This window comes from Strix uralensis, chromosome 1 (assembly GCF_047716275.1).
Source record: "Strix uralensis isolate ZFMK-TIS-50842 chromosome 1, bStrUra1, whole genome shotgun sequence".
Lineage (NCBI taxonomy): Eukaryota > Metazoa > Chordata > Aves > Strigiformes > Strigidae > Strix > Strix uralensis.
This window is the reverse complement of record NC_133972.1, coordinates 15,634,437-15,652,762: the sequence shown is the minus strand read 5'-3', so window position 1 is coordinate 15,652,762 and position 18,326 is coordinate 15,634,437. Positions and strand designations below refer to the sequence as shown.

Sequence of the window (18,326 nt, the reverse complement as noted above, 5' to 3'; positions counted from 1 at the left end):
AATAACCCCATGAGGCTGCATTAGTCACAGAAAGAAGTCTTTCCCTTTAGTGAAAGAAAAATCTTCCTTTTTAGAAGATTAATGGCAGATTTCCTCTTCAACAACCTGTCCTGTACTGAATGCTTTATCTCACTTTCAGGTTCAAAATGTCTCCCATAAATCAAATTGCCTCAGTGAGTGTTAGTAATGACATTTCTTAGTATAGTCTGCCCCTTTAGTTGCTTATTTGCAACATGTGTATGGATAGCTCAGAAAAAGCCTTGACAAATCCATTTCAAGAAGAAAATATCTTGTCCTTGTAAGCAGCCATTACCAATGTATAGTTTCTAAATGATAAATCCCACCAGTAGCTGTGTATCCCATCTGTGCATCTCTCAAGCAGGAACAATACAATGCCTACTTAAAGACCTATCCTGTAACTACAAGATACTGGTTACTCAGTGTTAAAGTCTTGAGTTCAGGTCTGTTCCTGTATAAGCCATCATAACCAGAACTTTTCAGTCATATTTCTAGACTCCTGCTTCTGTTTATGCTCTTGTGATACCTAGGAATATTAAAATTTCTCACTAATGCTAGACTTTTAACCCAATGCCATTTTACACTGTTAATTTAACTTCTGGCCCTTCAGGCCAAGAATGAGTCCTTCCCAATTAGCACTGGCAGATCAAGTAGTCTTTGCTCAGATCAAAGGGTTATTTTGAAAGCTTCATGCAGTTTCTGTGAATAAAGCATTAGAAATTTCTCCTTAATGCTTCCCAATTTCTTCCCAAAGGCTACCCAGCTTCTGCTGTAGTTTGAACAAGTGTCCCCTGTTGAGTAAGGGTTGTTAGCAGTTTGATGACCTTATCTCAACAAACTTCTTTTTTTCTCTTACTGAATGGTTGGTTTAGCAAATTTCTTTCAGAACAGATCCGGAATCTTCCATTCTTCTATAATACTTGCAATTTATGTAGGACAATCAAGACTAAAATTATTATATAAAGGTCACAATGCACAGTGAAATAAGGGATAAAAGAAGATTTCATATAACGCAACAAAACACAAGGCTCAGTTTAGGAATGTAATCCAAATCTGGATCAAAATAAATCTTGGTTTTCAAAAACTTTGTGTGTAGTGTAACAGCACAGTATAAACATTTGTAGTTTATCATTCAACAGCACCTGTTTTCAAGTTATCATTAGCACATTTCATTATAAAAATCACTTTAAATTGGAAATTCAGGTTATTTCAGATAATATATATAACTTTAAAAGAGACACTTTCAAGATTAATACAACCAATGTTTAAAATTAATTTTCCACTAAGGGGATGGTGAACTATAAAGCTGGGAGTTCCAAACAGGGAGCTAATCAGGACAGCTCGAGTCTTTAAAGGAACACTTCAACAACTAAGATTTTTATGTGTGCAAGCAGATGTATAACATTTGTTTATTCAAAATTCTATTTATCTTCTGTAATACCTCATTTCCTTTCTCCAAGTCTTTTCCTCTGCTTTCTCCTGCTTGCTAGCATAACACCGTAAACATCCCATGCAATACCATTTCTAAAGCCACAGCAGGTCTATTTTTTTTAGTTGCAGTCTACTGATAAGTTTGACTTAATAACAGTATTGATTTAATATCAATAATAGCCATATACAGAGCATCATACATGCAGCAAACCTCACTGACCTGCCTGCTCTCTCCCATAGCTACAGTAAAGAATCATTTTATGAAGATTACGGTGTAAATCTCTAGAAGTCATTTTTCAGGCCAATTATTCTGCTGGTGAAATGGGATTTCTGAGTAGGACTGTTTGATGCATTCTGGCAGTGATCTCAGTTCATTTATTGTATAAAAGGTCTATCTAAAGGACATCAAGATAACCCTGCCAAACAAGTCCCTCGCACTACAGCTTCCTCAGATTAAGATGACTAAGAAGCAGCATTTCCACAATGTAGTTTTATAAAGCACAGAGTGAAAGTGCTTTTACATTAGTAGCACCGAAATAGCTGGTAAAGACCAGACATGAAAAGTTTGCGTTTGGGATAAGAGGAGGAAACAGGCTACAGTGCTTAGTAGTTATACTACCTCTAATTTAACACAGGTGGACTTAGATTTAGCAGCCTGGCCAGAGATACTTGATAGGGATAATGGCAATAGCAGCATTCAGCAGCGTACAGATCGGTTTCAACTGGTGACTCAAGCAATCAGATAACTTCAGAGAGACGAGTAAAATGAGAGGATGCGCAACATGCACAATTTCATTATCAGTGATAAAACATGAAATCTGGCTCTTAACATGATGATTTTGCTATCCTTGTACTTCTTGGTTCTGTTTTCCTAATGACTTGCATTTCAATGCATCAACAGTCGTTTCAGCTTTCGCTAAGCTGCCTTCAGCCAAGCACTTAGTCTTGTGAGCTTGTCAGTTCTACTCCCGTAACACTTTCCTACAGCTTCAGTTATTGGTGCTGTTTCTGCTGCCAGTAAGTTAGTTTGTGGCTTTGTAAGTCACTTCATCCTCAGCAAATGAACCAGTTCTAACGTGAGATTATCAGAGCAGCATCACTATGAAAAGTGTTTGGTAATACAGTAGCACAAAGGTGACATTCTCTGCAGGTTAAACTCCTCCGAAACAGCTTGTGCTACAGCCTTTGCTGTTCAGCATTCTGAGTGATGAGTGTACACAGATTATTAGTGCATTTAAAAAACGGTAGTACATAAGCCAAGAATGATGGTTTACAGATATGATAATGACACTAATTACAATGACTACATGATAAGATCGTATCAGGCCCCATGGTCCTGTCACTTTAAGATGTGGAAGGCAGATACGGGATTTGTCATTAGAGATGAAAAAAAAAGTTACCTTAAGGAAGGTTTATATGCTCAGTTAACAAACCACTTAACATCCAGTTTTGGGTTACTGACAACTCCTTTAAACCTTTAGCACGTCGAGATTGGTCACTGACTGAATTTTCCTTAACCTTTGAAGTTTCAGCTAAAATGAATGAGCGTGAGTGAGACGGGACCTATGTCTACCGTTTTGGGGCACACAAACCAGTGTTGCCATGATTTGATCAGAGGTTGGGTGGCAAGGGGATATGATGAAAGAAGATCAGATGTGGCCCAATATGGGAAAAAAGGCAGCTGTTACCCAAAAGTCTGTGCCTACATTAACGTAGAAGCTGGGCCAGCTCTAATAGAGCCTGCTCACTATGGACAAACCGAAAACTGACTATGATTCCTAGATGGAGACAAGGGAAAGGGGAGGGCAATAATATACAGTGAAGACTGAAAGCATCAGAGATTGATATGACAAGCAGAGAGAGTGGGAGAAACAAATGATGCATCTTTGTTTCTCACTCTCACAAGAACTTGTGCTTATAGCTAGGTTAAAAGGATATGAAGATTGCCAGGTCATGCACTAAAACCTGAAAGTTGCTCTACCCTTGTAATGTTCTTTCTCCATAACATGTAGTTAATACCACAATATTATTTTTTTCCCTGCAATACATTTGTTATGCACTAGTCACTTAATGGCTTGCTGAGTGTTAACCCCCAGATTAATTTCTTGAATGAGCTAAAAGATACTTAGTGAGCAATGCAAGAAATTGCAAAAAGAAAAAGCTAATGTCATGGTTAAGGAAGGTAAGTGTCACTCTGGAGACCTATAGCCTATCGCTACATGTAAAGCTGATTTTAATGTAAAGCTGGGGTTCATATTTGCATTCAAACATTCCTATTTACATTCATCTCAAGCTTCAGATCTCATGACTGAATTCTTAGATAGCTTACAAGGAGAGGTTAATATGGAGATGTTCAGTTTCCAAAGTGACAGACAGAAGCAACCACCATTTCTTGCACATCAAACTTTTTAAATATTACCTTTGGAATATAGCAAAGCTTTGCAGGATTGGTATAACAAATACCCAGGACATCCATCTTTACAAACACTACATCAGAAAACTGTGTCAGCTATATACATATTTCTAAAATCTTCTAGAATACTTATAAGAGCATTTTTTTCGTTCACATGACAGCATATAGTTCTTCGGGCTTCAGCTTTTAACAACAAATAAAGAGACAATGCTAACCAGCACCAGGAAACTCTCTTTAGTACCAATGACATTACACATTGTCTAGCCACATCAAATATTAACATAGTTGAGAGAACTGAAATCTCTATTACATCTCCTAGACTCTGCCACTGATCTGTATCTGTGGTATTTACTTCCTCTCTGCCACACACAGAGGTTTTTAAACAGATCAAAAGTTTTTCATGCTGAACCATACTCCATAACGCACCAGGTTTAGCATATTAATGCTATTATTTGCTAAAAATGTTATATTTTACAATAAAATTTATGCATTGCTATATTCCTGCTTCAGCCTTTAAATGCATCAAGGCTTAAGGCTCGTTCTGATTAGATGTTTCTTATCTTAGTCTGTACAACCACACTTTAGAGCAACTAAGAGCTAGTGGTTTTACAAAATATGAATATTCAGTAAACGTTCTCACAAAACTGAATATTTCAACTTCTCTACTTAAAAAAATCTCATTACAGTTTAATGCTGGAAGAAATTATATAAGAAAAAAAAAGGTAGAAATGTTCCCTTGTATTCAGACTAGGAACACCAAAACAGAACAAAATTGCCTGTGATTTCTGATCTCACTTGTATGGTCCTTTTCCTGGGCAAAAAGTGTCTTTAAAGACTTCTGAAGAGCCAGAAAAACCCCACACCAACTCAAGGTTCTGTCCACCTTCAATGCAGCGGGAATACCAAAAAACACTGAGTCAATGAAAATCGCCACAAGAAAATAAAATAATGTTAGCGGCGAACTGAATCCATTACATTGTACTCAGGTATGTTACACCCAGTATAATTTGTTTTGACAACAGCAGGAAAGTGGAATCAAACTAGGGGAAAGATCAAGGATAGAATTTATTGATAGGAGACCATGGCTTTAGTGTGTGCAAGAACACCCCTGAACTTCACTGAAGAAAAAACCAACCAACCAAAGAAAGAGGTTAAAATATAGCTAGAAGAATAAAAGGATGTCATTATGCAGACGCCTGGTTTGGAAAGAAGCAGTGAGCATTGTTTACCTCTGACAGTTTTACTTCGGCATACTGTTGGTGGTGTTCAGGAGAGGAAGTCATGCTTTCCTCTTAAGCACCTCTTCACAGAAAGCAACCTGCCCACTAAGGCTCTGATAACATTCCTATAATGCTGTACTATAAAGCAGCAATACAAGCTGTGGAAAGGACAGTTTTGTACTACCTTTACCAGCAGGATAACTGACTTTAACCAGTGGCTCTGAATGCAATTGCATGTTTCTATGAGTTGCTAATAGGATATAAATTTGATGTTCCTGTAGCTTACACACTTCTGCAGCTTTTTTACAATCCCTGTACTTGTACAATACATATACGATAAGTAGTTTTTCAGTAAAGTGACTTTATAGAATTTGCAATCCTCAGAGAAACAGAAATTGTGTGCTCTAACTACAATGTTAATGGTTATATCCATTATTCAGAAATTAGTAAGTTTTTTAATCTGATTTCAAAGACTGAACTGTGACAACACTATTTGCTTAAATACTTTTAAGTCACAATAATTTTGGATTTCATGGGTATACTATTAATGGGGGGGAAGGAGCCTGCACCTTTATATAAAAAGAACTTCTTCCTCTCCAATTCATAGTATGTCAAAGGATTTACAACAGGTATGTTAATTCACCAGTTTTACTACATTAGCCAAAGATGCTAAGAATCAGCAGGTTATGCATTCATCTCTCCTTTCACTCCCAAGATACCCCTCACAGGCGGTCTAGAGATGGGAAAAACGTTATGCGTGCGAGAGCTAGAAAGCCATGAATTAGTTTTTATGTCCCCAAGAATTCCTAAACGGACACAAAAAATTCCTTCATATTGCAAATCTAGCTACAATATAAACAGGACTTTAGCATTTCTAGTGGCAATCTATACCAGGATAAGTCATGATACAGAAGTCCTGAAAAGTGATAGAGACTTTATTTTATCACTATGTCATGTCTGGGGAGAGTCTTTATTATAGAGCTCTCGCTGTGCTTGCTGTCCTGAAGTGACAGATTGTATCTAGACTGGAGCTACCACCAGCTAGAGGAGTTTATTTTGAACCATTCCTCTCAGAGAAAGAATAAGCCACCTTTGGGTCTTCATAAGTGGAGGTAGCAGTATTTAATAGTTTCCTATCAACCCAACCTTGAAAATAATGATAGAATAATGAATCTGAAAGCAGTTCAAACTAATGTATCTGTCAGTAACTTCATGCTAAACAACAAAAGCAGTAATAAAAGCACTCCACTAGTCACACACTTGAGTGAAATATGGGGAAAAGATCTAATCAACAGGTTGCCTAGTGAGATAGTCAAAAACCGAACTTGTCATTGATATATTTTATTCTCAGCTAAACTTTTATTATTTTCTTTGGTGGTTGGTTTTTTTGTTTTTTTTTTGTTTTTTTTTTTTAATATTGGACATAGTAAAAGTTTAGCCATTTAATATCTGCAGAATTCTCATGGTCATCTCATCTAACATGGTACAATGTTGATGTGTTCTTTCTTTTTTCCCCCTACATGGAGAGAGTTTGACCTCTGCTGTTACTATTTTATTGTTAACTAAATATTAACCTAGTCCCTTACCTCTGCTGCAGAACCTCTGTCCCATCCTTTTTATAACTAAAAAAAAGTCTGAGTGTAATATAATCATAATCCTCAAATCTCTAAAGCCCTAAGTCTGTGTTACAGTCGCTCCCAATTGTATTTGAAATAATTTTCTCTACAGAAACTTAACAGTGCCACATCAGCAGCTTTGCCTTATTTCTTAGAGGACTGGCAGTTACAGAGTTTATGAATATGAACTCTTTATGGCTTTGAAAATGCTGCTTTAAAGAGGCTTATCTTGAGTATGTTAGTCCAACAGTACTCTCCCTCTCCTCTCCTCCCTTTCTTCTGGCTCTCCAGTAAAATCTATCATGAATTAAGGAGACTGGCTTGATGGGAACAGGAAAAGTATGTGTACAAAACTGTGCTCAGTTTCCAGTAAATCTATGATATGGACCAATAAAGCTGAAAAGGTTAAAAAAAGACTGAATCTATCCTCAGCTAGCATCAACTTTTTTCATAATTCACTGTCTAAATATTGTAACAAAGTGTAGGGAACGAAGTCATGCATCAAACTGATCTCATTCTCCTAAATATATCAGAAGAATGAAATAACTAAGGTCAAAGAAGTGATGAGCTGAAGAGAATATTTTTCCTCCTCATCCCCTCCTCAGTTACTTTCAATGTTTTAAAGTTTAAAAGGACTTTGCCCTGCAAATCATTCAGTACAAGAAATTTTGTACAAGTGATTGGCCAGAAGTCTGTGTGTCATTCTTTCTTGATGTATACTTTTTTTTTTTTTTTTTTTTTTTAAGTCACTTGCTCCTATAATCTACTTAGTTTATGACCTAAGCATGAAAACAAACAACCTTCAGGATCATGGTGATTCACTGCATAAGTTTTCTTCCAGCATTTTCAGAGAATGGACCTGAGAGTAAGAAACCTATTAATACTTCATAGTTTGTTTTATGGAGCATTTTGATTGCTGATTTTTTAAGACAAAGCTGGAATAATACTTTGAAAAACAGTTCGCAAAAAAATTATTTTGACACTTCTACTTCCTAACATTTTGACAGTGCAGCTATTCCTCCAAACAGAACACCTTCCTGTGAGTAGTCTCATTAGGATGAACGTACAGACAAATGCTCACTAAGCACTTCTTTAACTAAGCACATTGGAAAACATGCTAATTAAAATTAGCATTTAACACAGCTCAGCATTCAGGATAGCCAATGACTGTTGCGCTTAACATTTAAAAAGAAAACTTATCATTGTCAGCTGATCATGATTGGTAAGGGTATCACCAAGCTAACTCAAACTAGTTTATACTATGGCTAAGACAAGACTTAGACCTCACTGAGCCTTTACTGCTAATAATATGAACCAATTTTGCCTTCAGCTGCATAAATGCAAATTCTGTTACAGCATTGTAAGTTTATATTATGCCATTTTAGTTAAATTTATGTACATAAAATAAAACTATGTGATAGACACACTAGAGAGACTGGAAACAAATTAAAGCAAGTTCTCCTCTATTTGTCTACAAGAAAGTAGAGTTACAGCACTATTAATCATACAGTAATGCCTCACATGAACAGGTTGGTTGGTTTAACACTGATGTATTGCAATCCAGAAACTTTTGTGATTTTTTTACTTTTATTCACATTACTAAAACAGTTTTCAATAAAGATTAACTCATGATCTGTGTGCATAAGCACATACACTGTAAAAGGTAGTGAAAAATATTATCATACCTGGAATTGTAACTATGTCGAACAAATTGTGTTAGACAAAATCGATTTGTAAAATAGCACAGAGAACACAGACTGTATGATAATACAAAAGCAACACTTTTCAGGAAAGTGTTAAGCACATGTTTAATTTACTCATGCGTTCTATTGAACCCAACAAGACTTAAGTTCCAGCTAAAAGTTAAGGGCTTCCTTACATACCTTTCTGAATAGCATCTATGTCAATAACAAAGACAGCTAGAGAATAGTATCTTAAGGAGTCTGAGGATATTAAAAAAAAAAAAAAAATCCTATGCAAGAAGAAAATTTAAGAAATACCACATAGGAATTTTCCTGGCTTAAGTCTAACTTTTTCATATTTTTAATGTGAATTTACTGATTATGAAAGTTGTTGGATTACGAACCGTCAGGCTGAAATTATCTGTACAGCCACAGACAGGTAGTGCATCAGCACTGTCAAATTTCCCCTGAAAATGCACTTTTGCTCTGAAGCCAGAGTTTATACACTAAAGAAATGTGGTGGGGTTTGTTGTTTTGTTGGTGGGTTTTTTTTTCCCCTTTTTAAAATTTATTTATAAATTCCAGGAAAAAGAATAGAAAGTGATTTTCATGGAGGAAGGAGTCTACTTTCTAGAGTTAAGGGAGCTTCAGATCACATGTATTTGTGCAAAAAAATAGCTTTGCATAATCTTACCTGAGCAACTGTGTTGATTTTGAAGTCAGGTACTTACAAGTGTATTGGCAGGATTTATACTTAAATTGTCAGTCTCCCATGGTTCGTTTTCTGTGCAAAGCTCAGTCTCCCCAGTTAATAAGTACCAATCCCCAGGGAGGACCAGGGGCTAAAATGTACAATTCCACAGGTGCAAACCCAAAAATTTACATGGAAGTGAATATTTCTGGATTCAACCATTACTTGCTCCTAGGTAATTATGCTAATTTTCACTAGCGAGTTAACACCTAATGAGGTAAGAGGTAAATGGAAGACAACCTTTTACATGCTAGCTTGCTGCATACCAGACCTCACAGGAAACAGAAGCAATACAGCAAAATGCCTTCACTTGATGGGAATTGCCTCAACCACATCTTTCATGTACTAACACAAATCCATCTATTCTGCCAAACACAAATCTTTAGACTACTCAAAAAGCACATTCTAGAGGAACATAAAATGCTATGATTGTCTCCCAGTCTAAGGATTTTAAAATTGCAATGCTTACCTGTGTCACTTTAAGAGCTCTCCTGATACAAGTATTTTTGTTCATTAATAAAGGAAAAAACAAACCTTTTTAAAAAAATCCATCAAAGAAGCACAGCTTTGTGCACAGTTTTGTTTTTACCAGTGCCAGGCAAACGAAAAATGAGAACACTTCCTGCTTACCTGCCTCACATTCACATAAGATTTTTATTACCTGCAGTATGGTACTTACCAAAGAATTTCAGTAAGACCACTGCTCCTTTTCCAAGTATTGTACCAACACACTTGGACACAATCCCTGACTCTGTATACTCAATTTTAAACACTTAGCCTTATTACTTCAATTTCAACATTTGAAGTGAGGCATGGGAGTGTTTATGGGATCAAAACTGAAATCATTTTGCAAATGCACAATTAAGAGGGAAATGCTGAACTGTGATTAGGTTACTGGTGCCATGGATGGGTTTTACCTTGAAGTTAGAACTAACATTTGAAGTTTCCTAACCTTTAGAGATATTCTACGATGCATCTCATTACAGAAACTGAAGGCAGCTACAAATTGCAGACAGAAATGAAAGTCACATGTGTCAAAAAGAGGAAAAATACAGAATATATTAGGGTTGATTTGCTTCTTCAACAATTAGCAGCTTGGGCAAATCTCAGACACCATTCAGAATCACAGGCTGGAAGGAACTTCTGCAGGTCATTTGGTTGAGCTCCCTCACAACCTCTCCAGGCAATCTGTTCTAGAGTTTCATCACCCTCATGGGGAAAAAAATAGGAAGGAACTAAGGAAGTCCTTGGCAGATCAGCTTTTTGACAGTGCTACAGACAGCTACGTACAGAAGTGTAGTATGTATGTCAAATACTTCTGCAAGTATTTTATATTCTGCAATGTATTTTAACATAAGGCAACCTGATTACTAAGTAAATGGGCAAGACTCCACATTTTCTAATTTAACTTAAGACATGTCAAAAAACTGTATCATGATTAGTTTTTTTTAAATCTGGAAATAGCTGGAACTCCTATTTCTAACCATACTTTCATCAAATGAAACATTAGCTACACTATGCTAGATCTACTTTTTATTCAATGTATGATAAAATATAAGAATCAATATCTATCAACAATAAAAGACTGAGAATGCCATGAAGCAGTTTTTTGGTCATATGCTAGCCTTCTGCTATAATAAGAGCCACAGAAATTACTTGATATATTCATACATGGTAGCCAGACGAGGGCTGACAAGCAACAAGAGAAGTGCTACAGTTCATTTTATTCAGTAACATTCAGTAGATCTTAATCTAGACATTCAAATATGTGTCTATAGAGAACCTGTAAAAATTCAAAAACTTTGAAAATTCAGCTCTGGTTCAATCACCTAAGCAAGTGTTCAGGCTTTCTAGAAGGGATTGAGGACAACCCACATAACTCTGCTAGGGGTTTTAAGAGCCTATTGATGCACTCCAGTCAGCTCTGTACATACCAGCTGAGAATTGGAAACATCACTCTTAACACAAGCCCAGTGCAGCAGTCAGTGTGGGTCTTGCTTGGTGCTATGCAGGAGCTACAAAGACTGCGTCTTAGAAAGAATTGTTACCTGAGACACGATGCCATGCACCCAGGCTATGACTATTGTCATTGCTGAGCTGATTAAGCACACAATGCGCTCTTGTGGGCTTGCTTAAGGACCTGCGCATTGTGGGATGATGACACTCGAAGGTATCTGAAAACCAAGCCATCTGAGAGCTAAAAAACAGATTTAGGTGCACGCCTTTAGATATCTGTGTTTAAAATTCGATGGTTTAACATAAACAGACAGGTAGCCCTCAGGCTAAGAACAAAAGATTAGAAAATAATCCTTTAGAATGGAACTGCTCTAGCAGACTACAGGGCAAACCTCTAATACGTTATCCCAATTTGGTTTTTATTTAATGACCTGTACAGAAACAAAGGAGGGCTTGGGCACTGTCTGCCACCACACTAGGAGGAATTTTGTCTTCTGTCTACTTGGCATACTCTGTGATAGATTAAAATAGTTCTGCTTGTGCATTTGGAGATAGCCTAATACAATTATAAAACCTTTCTCTCATAAACAGGATGAGTAGCTTTGCAGTTAAAAAAAAGAAAAAAAAAATCATAATTTCCATCTGATCAAATCTTTTTCCAAAATGTCAGTGTATCTTTCCCTCAAAAAATGTTATTTTAAATTATAAGCTAACTTGTGAACCCATGTTTCTGCTAAAAACAACATAAAAGGGCTTTCTTCCTGCACAAAATATGTGATTTCAAAGATTCTAAACAAAAATATGTTTAGAAGGTCTTACAACGAGGCCATGGCTTCATCTGTGAAATACATTAGAGTCCTGAAAGTATTTATTTTTGTTTTTCAGAAAAGTCAGAATTTTAAACTAGCATTACTTTTTATCCCAATTTGGTGTTAATCTTAGTATTCCAACATTTAAAAGGCCATCAGATCTTCTGCCATTTTAAAAGAAATACAGTCTGTGGCTGTGACAGCGTTTGGCATAGATATATTTTGCCACGATATTTCAGATAACCCCAAGTGTGTTTCTCTAAATGCATTAAAAATTTATACAATTTCTCTTAACAGATTCCACACAGAAAGAGATTAGAAAACAGGCTTCATGAGGATAGCACTGATGTTTATCTGTAAAGTTCTTTTCTTCAGGGTTTCTAAAAATTCCTTGTCAGCAACTGCCTGAATTTCTAAAGGTGTCCTATCAACACTCTATTATATTTTTTTGACATTATAGCAGAGGCTGTTACATTAGATATATAAGAGAGTTTAGCTTCACTACAGCAAAAGAAGTATTTTCCTGTATCCATACCATTTCAGTCATGGGACCTCAAAGTATAAGTTCGCAATGTGCACAAAGTACTGAGACATATTGACTTTGGTGGGAGTTACAACACCTCATTCACTCAATACACCCATAAAGGCGATATTGGCTGTTGCAAGTGAATGGAGCAATCTTTATTAGATAAAAGGCATGGGAGACAGGGACTCAAAGACATAACATCCAGACAAGCTAAGGCATAATGAAATTAAGAAAAGACACACAGGAGATTCCAGGAGAAAAATGAGAATTCCCCCCCGCCCATGGAAGGAAAGTTAAAATTAAAAAAAAAATGTATTTCTAGTAATAAAATACCTGGAGAATTAAGAGCCGGTAAAAACGACACTGGTCACCTTGCCGGCATTGCTATGGAGACACAAAGATACCAGACATAAAAATCCTTCCAGACAGGATAAGTCAGGGCATCCTTAAATAGAAAAAACCCAATAAATTCACAACATTCTCAAAAGACTTCAGGGCCTTGTTACAAACACTAGTCAAAACTTTTGCACTGACTAATATATCAAACCACTTTGTCATGTTTAAATAGGTCTGCACAGTATCTGATATTCTTGTAGCAGCCCAGCAACAACAAATGGCAGGTCACAGACCATTCTAATCACATTTCATATTTTTTAAATGCTCCCATAACTGCAAGTCAGTATAATGTCATATAAACTAAATTGATTTAATAAGATAATTTAATTCAATAGGAGTACTTTAGAAAAAGAAAAACAGGCAAAAAGTCCAGGCCCATAAGCGCATTAACCTAGTAAATCCTTCTATGATGTAAGTTTCCACTCAATATCTTATGGCGTGACCACAAAAAAGGAAAGCAGCAGTAAGTATCAAACTCAAGAACTCTTTCATAGCATCCTTCATTAATGTTGTTTACTTCAGGGTCATGGAAATAAGTTGGCTCTTAGGGAAAAAGCAGTGACAGCTTTTACAAAGCACATAATTCTTGCATGTCCTAACAGGGTGGGTGTATGCCTGAATTTATTCTTCTTCACTTGTAGTTGCTACACACAAATCACTGTACTCCAAGATGTATGCAGTAAGTCCTTGGATAGCTATAAATGATGCGCCGTAGAGCATGTGGAAGGAACCGGGAATGTGACAAGGCTTGCAGATTTTTCTCCCATAATCTAACCAGAATTAGCATGTCAGGACAAACAAATTCTGAGCAGATGGCTTCCACATCATTTCAGCTAGGTGGAGCTGCAAATGATTGCCTTACATCTAGCTAGACATGAAACGTTTCTTTAGGGCTGTCTGATGGTTGGTATTTCCAAAGACACCCAAGAGTATTAAACATCTCAAGTCTCACACAGGTTGAAAAAGTTAATCATCCAACTCACTTGTGCTTCCTTTCACAATGAATTTTGGCTCAATACTATGTCAAAATACCCTGATATGCTGAGAGCTTGTTTTCCTATGCAAGCTAAATCCACTGTGCTGTACCAGCTTCCTCCCTTCAATACCAAGGGGAACCATGTAAATGAAGAGACAGCATTTCTCAAACAGCAAGTTGCTCCTTAGTGCCCAGAGAAATGCAAAGTTCATTTTACAGTTAACTTACTGGATTTCTGATTATTTCACCTAAAAAAGGAACCCCTAAAAATAAAAATAATAAAAACTGTTTAAAGCAGTAGATAAATTCCTTTCCCAGAATCATTCTTCATAGTGAAAGCTATGTAATCACTTAATATCTTTCAGTAATAAAAATACTACAAAAGCAGATGTTATGCATAATACTTTTAAAGTTTAATTAAAACTGAAAGAAAACCAATAACAAAACCAGAAAAACATAATTGCTTTCAACTGAAGCAGCAGCCAATTCGTCCAGGGCTAAATTTTCTCTAAAACAGCAAAATCTGCTTTCATTTACATCTTTACAACTTCACTGAAGTTCACTGAGGCTGAAGGTAAGAGTCAACTACAGAATATAATTTGGAGGTCATGTGGAAAGGATCTGCACTCCACCTTTCCCATCAGTATTTCTTTGAAACTCATAATTACAGTAACACTTTCTCCTTCCATCACCCTGACTTCGATATCCCCAAGGATAAGACAATGAGATGGATGAGAGCTGATCCCAAGTTCTGCTAGACTAATCAAACTTTAAAATATGATGCCTTATGGGACCTCTTCATTTGTACCAAGGATTTTCCAGTTTCTTTTAGGAAAGGTTTGAGTCTTAGAGGTGCTCAGTACTGCCACTAATGCTTATCATTTGAGTCTCAATGTTTTCATAAGATGTCAGCATTTTCTTATTATAACTATAGGGCAATACTTGCATTATGCTTAGGGTGAGGCATTTACATCATCTGTATCCAAGTTAAGAAATGGAAAGAGTATTATATGTAGAATCACATCTGGTATGTATCATTAGGCAAACAGATAGATGGCATTAATTTAGCAACCAAAATGAGAATCTGCACCAAAACAAAGACATACTATGTACATGAAATGCCTCAGTGATTGACATATGAAGGGAAACTTCATGACCTATCAAAATTAGAATCTCAGACTACAAGAGTGAAGATAGGAGAGGTGATCAAAATTCTCTAGTTGCTAGGCATTTTATGGAAAGAGGCCACATTCACTCTTCTTATTAAAATTCATGGAAATCGAAAATATCTGAAAGCCCAGGATGGGTGGGGTCAGAAAATGTATTTCACAGAACTGGGAAGCTTACTCTAAATTCACCTTGAAAGCATTTTCCCCCATCACATACTTCTTGAGAGCCTTTTGATTTCTCTCCTACTTAGGAGATAATTATAGAACCGTTTTTCCCTCCCTGACCAATGGATACAGAAGGGGTTCATTTCAGCATTTTATGCAGATTATCTTGGTTTGTTTTTAACTAGATCTTTGTTGGAAGTTATTTCTCCTTTGCTCTCTCAAGCTCATTTAGTAAGCTTTATTTTTATTTTCTTCCATTTCCCATATCTCATCCTTTGGCTGTGTCATTTGATTTTGTACCTGCCTTAGAATTAAATATTGTTGAACTCTGACCTTTGATTTTCCTCTTTTCCTTTGCTTTCTCCTTCAATTTTAAATTTACTGTTGTCAGGAAACAATGACACTCAGTCATGGGGATGATGGAAGAGGGACGTTAATCAAAAGCTATCTAGCACCTTCCTCTTGTGGATAAAACTTCTAAAAGGTACAAATCCAAAGGGAAAGACTAAACACTTCCTAAAAGGATTTCTAAGGGCACCGGAATCATCTCAGGTTTTTAAGATCACAGTCATTTCAGCCAGGAAGAATCTGGCTTTATAAGTTCAAATTGCCAATGCTGGATACTTGGCTGTTGTGGTCTGATCTGGCCCTCACAGCTTCTGCTGTTTTTAACTTCTTGGACAAGTGACACTAAGAGGAAGATGTGATGGGAAATTCTGCACCACCCCATCTCCACATGAAGGAAGTCTGTCTCCTTGTAATACTACTGCAGTAGTACAACAGTACTGCTCCATGCTCAGGCACCTCCCCTGCCTTGGGAACTTATTAAATTTAAGATTTATTAATAGCTAATAAGCACAGTGGTTTCAAGATTAAACCAAGGCTCAGACATCATTTAACAACAGAAACAATGTTGTTTTAGGCAAATTAGAAGTAAAGTCAAGACCCGTAGGGTTTCTTTTTTTTGCTAGTAGCTCAGCTTTATTCTTAAAAAGAAAGCTGGGATACGGCAGCTTTTTTTAAAAACACCCACTGCTTTTCTAGTATTGGATAAAAATTGCAGGACATGAACAGTAGCAGTACTGCAGCAATCAGCTTGCTAAGTACATCCTAAAGATTTAGCATTCCAAATAGAAGTAGCAGACTTCTGCATAACTCATCACTCATTTTTGCAAGTGATATTGATGGTCAATAACAGGCCAACAGTATTCTCCCTGAATTCACCAATCATACATAATGTCTAATAAAGAGAAAAATGAGATGTTCTTTCATGAAGAAGTTTTCAGTATTTCTGTATTAAGAGACAATATAAGAAAAAAGACTTTCTACAAAGCCCTCAGAAAGGTGGGCCACTTTGGAAATAAAGTCACAGCTGTGACTAAATCAACTAAAACACACTGCCAAAAGATTTTCACATCAAGGTATTAAGAACAGATTTTTCCTCAGACTACCTGTCCTGCTTTATATATCATCATATGCCAGCTGCATAGCCCTTTCCCATTCCCCTGAGACAAATTCTATTATTTCAATAGCATTTTTGAAGAAGCTTTTCTACATCTTTTTATTTTTATATATATAAGTGGTCTTAAGAAGAGAAACTTTTTACATTTATCAAGCTTAGGTGTGAGCTCCCCCCCCACCCCAATGAACAACATTCACAACACCAAGTCCTAAGGTAACTAAAGCAGCACCCAGTTTTTTTCTCTTCACTCGTGTCTGTCCCCCAGCTTTAATTTCTCCCTCTTTCAGAATCCTGTCTGGCACATGGAGGAGGCTTTTTCAATAAATCAATACTCTAATAAAAAATGACTGCCTCTATGTACTCCACATATTAAGCGAGTTTCTCTTATACAAATAAAAACATTCACCTTCTGCTCTAAATTTGACATTCATTTTCAGTAACAGACCTTAATAAAAGAAGCACCTGGCAAAAATGTGAATCTAAAATAGCACAATGTTAAATCTTGTCTGCTTTGACAATATTTTTCTGATAAGGCATAATAGCTAATCCATTTAATTTGGTTTCAGAAAGAATTATAGCATTTTGCCGTTTTCAAAGTATACTTTTGAAAAAGAATAACCATCTGAAAGAACTGCTATGAGAATAGGTATGTTAAGTAATAGCTATCTTTTTTGTCAGCAAAATGGAAGGATACTGTTTTCAGCAAGAATGAAATTAGCAGCTTATCCATGAAAAATGTAAAAACACAACTGAATTATATGCTTTTTCCTAAAATTATTATAGCATAAATATCCCTGTAGCACCTATATGGAAAACAATATATACATGAATAAACTGCTCCCCAGCATACGTACACAGAGAACAAATTACCTTCCAAAATGTTATGCTTAAGAGCAGAATTTTCAAAACTACTTTTATGTCTCACATTTACTCCATGAAATCAGTAAAAAGAATAGGCAGGGAAAGGAAAGCCAAAGCCTAAGAGACTCATGGAGGAATACCAACAATAACAACAGAATATCTACACGTTCTGACGATTACTATCACACCAAACGGGCTTTGCTAATCCAGGGACAGGCCTCCTGACAGCACCTGCAACTTGAACCACAGTTTTGAGTTAAGCTCTGTTCTGTCCTCACAGAAACAACACTGAACAGTTGTACGAGGTGTAGAGCTCCTAAAACCACAATCAATTAACACTGCTACAGCACATGCTTCCATTTTACACCAGTGACTTACCCAGATATTTCCATCTTGGTGGTATGGTTTCCAGTTTCTCCCTGTATCACTATAGAGCATCCGATACTGAGTGACCCAGTCAGAACTGCTATACCTGCCTTGAGTCGCAATAGCACTGATCTGCTTCCTATTCCCAAAATCCACCTGCAGCCATTGGTAATGATCGCTGTCTGATGGAGACCAACCTCCTGCACCTGTTGGGTTGAAACGGGAGAGAGAGATTTAGACCTCAAACACTCGCTTTGAAGTGAACACATTGTGAAGATGCTGATTGCTGGAAGGCAGCCCAGCTGAGAAGAGTATAATACCAAAAAAACTTGAACACATACAAGAGAAATATGATTGCACATTTGTTTAAAAATGCATCTTTAGCACAGGCTTCAAATGCATTAACTCTGTTGCCTTAATCATTTTATGATATAATTATAATAATTCAATAGGCTGCCTACTAATGAATCAATGCCTTTATAATGCCTTGATTACAGTTTATTAGTTTT

The 18,326-nt window shown here is 36.5% G+C and overlaps 1 protein-coding gene across 1 annotated transcript in view; it reads right to left on the bottom strand.

Moving 5' to 3' along the window:
* Nucleotides 1-18,326, bottom strand: part of CNTNAP2 (contactin associated protein 2) — a 1,208,535-nt gene that overhangs the window by 779,004 nt on the left and 411,205 nt on the right. The window contains exon 3 of the mRNA XM_074892371.1: nt 17,830-18,023. Within this exon, the coding sequence (XP_074748472.1) occupies nt 17,830-18,023 (194 nt within the window). The remainder of the gene's footprint in view (nt 1-17,829; nt 18,024-18,326) is intronic.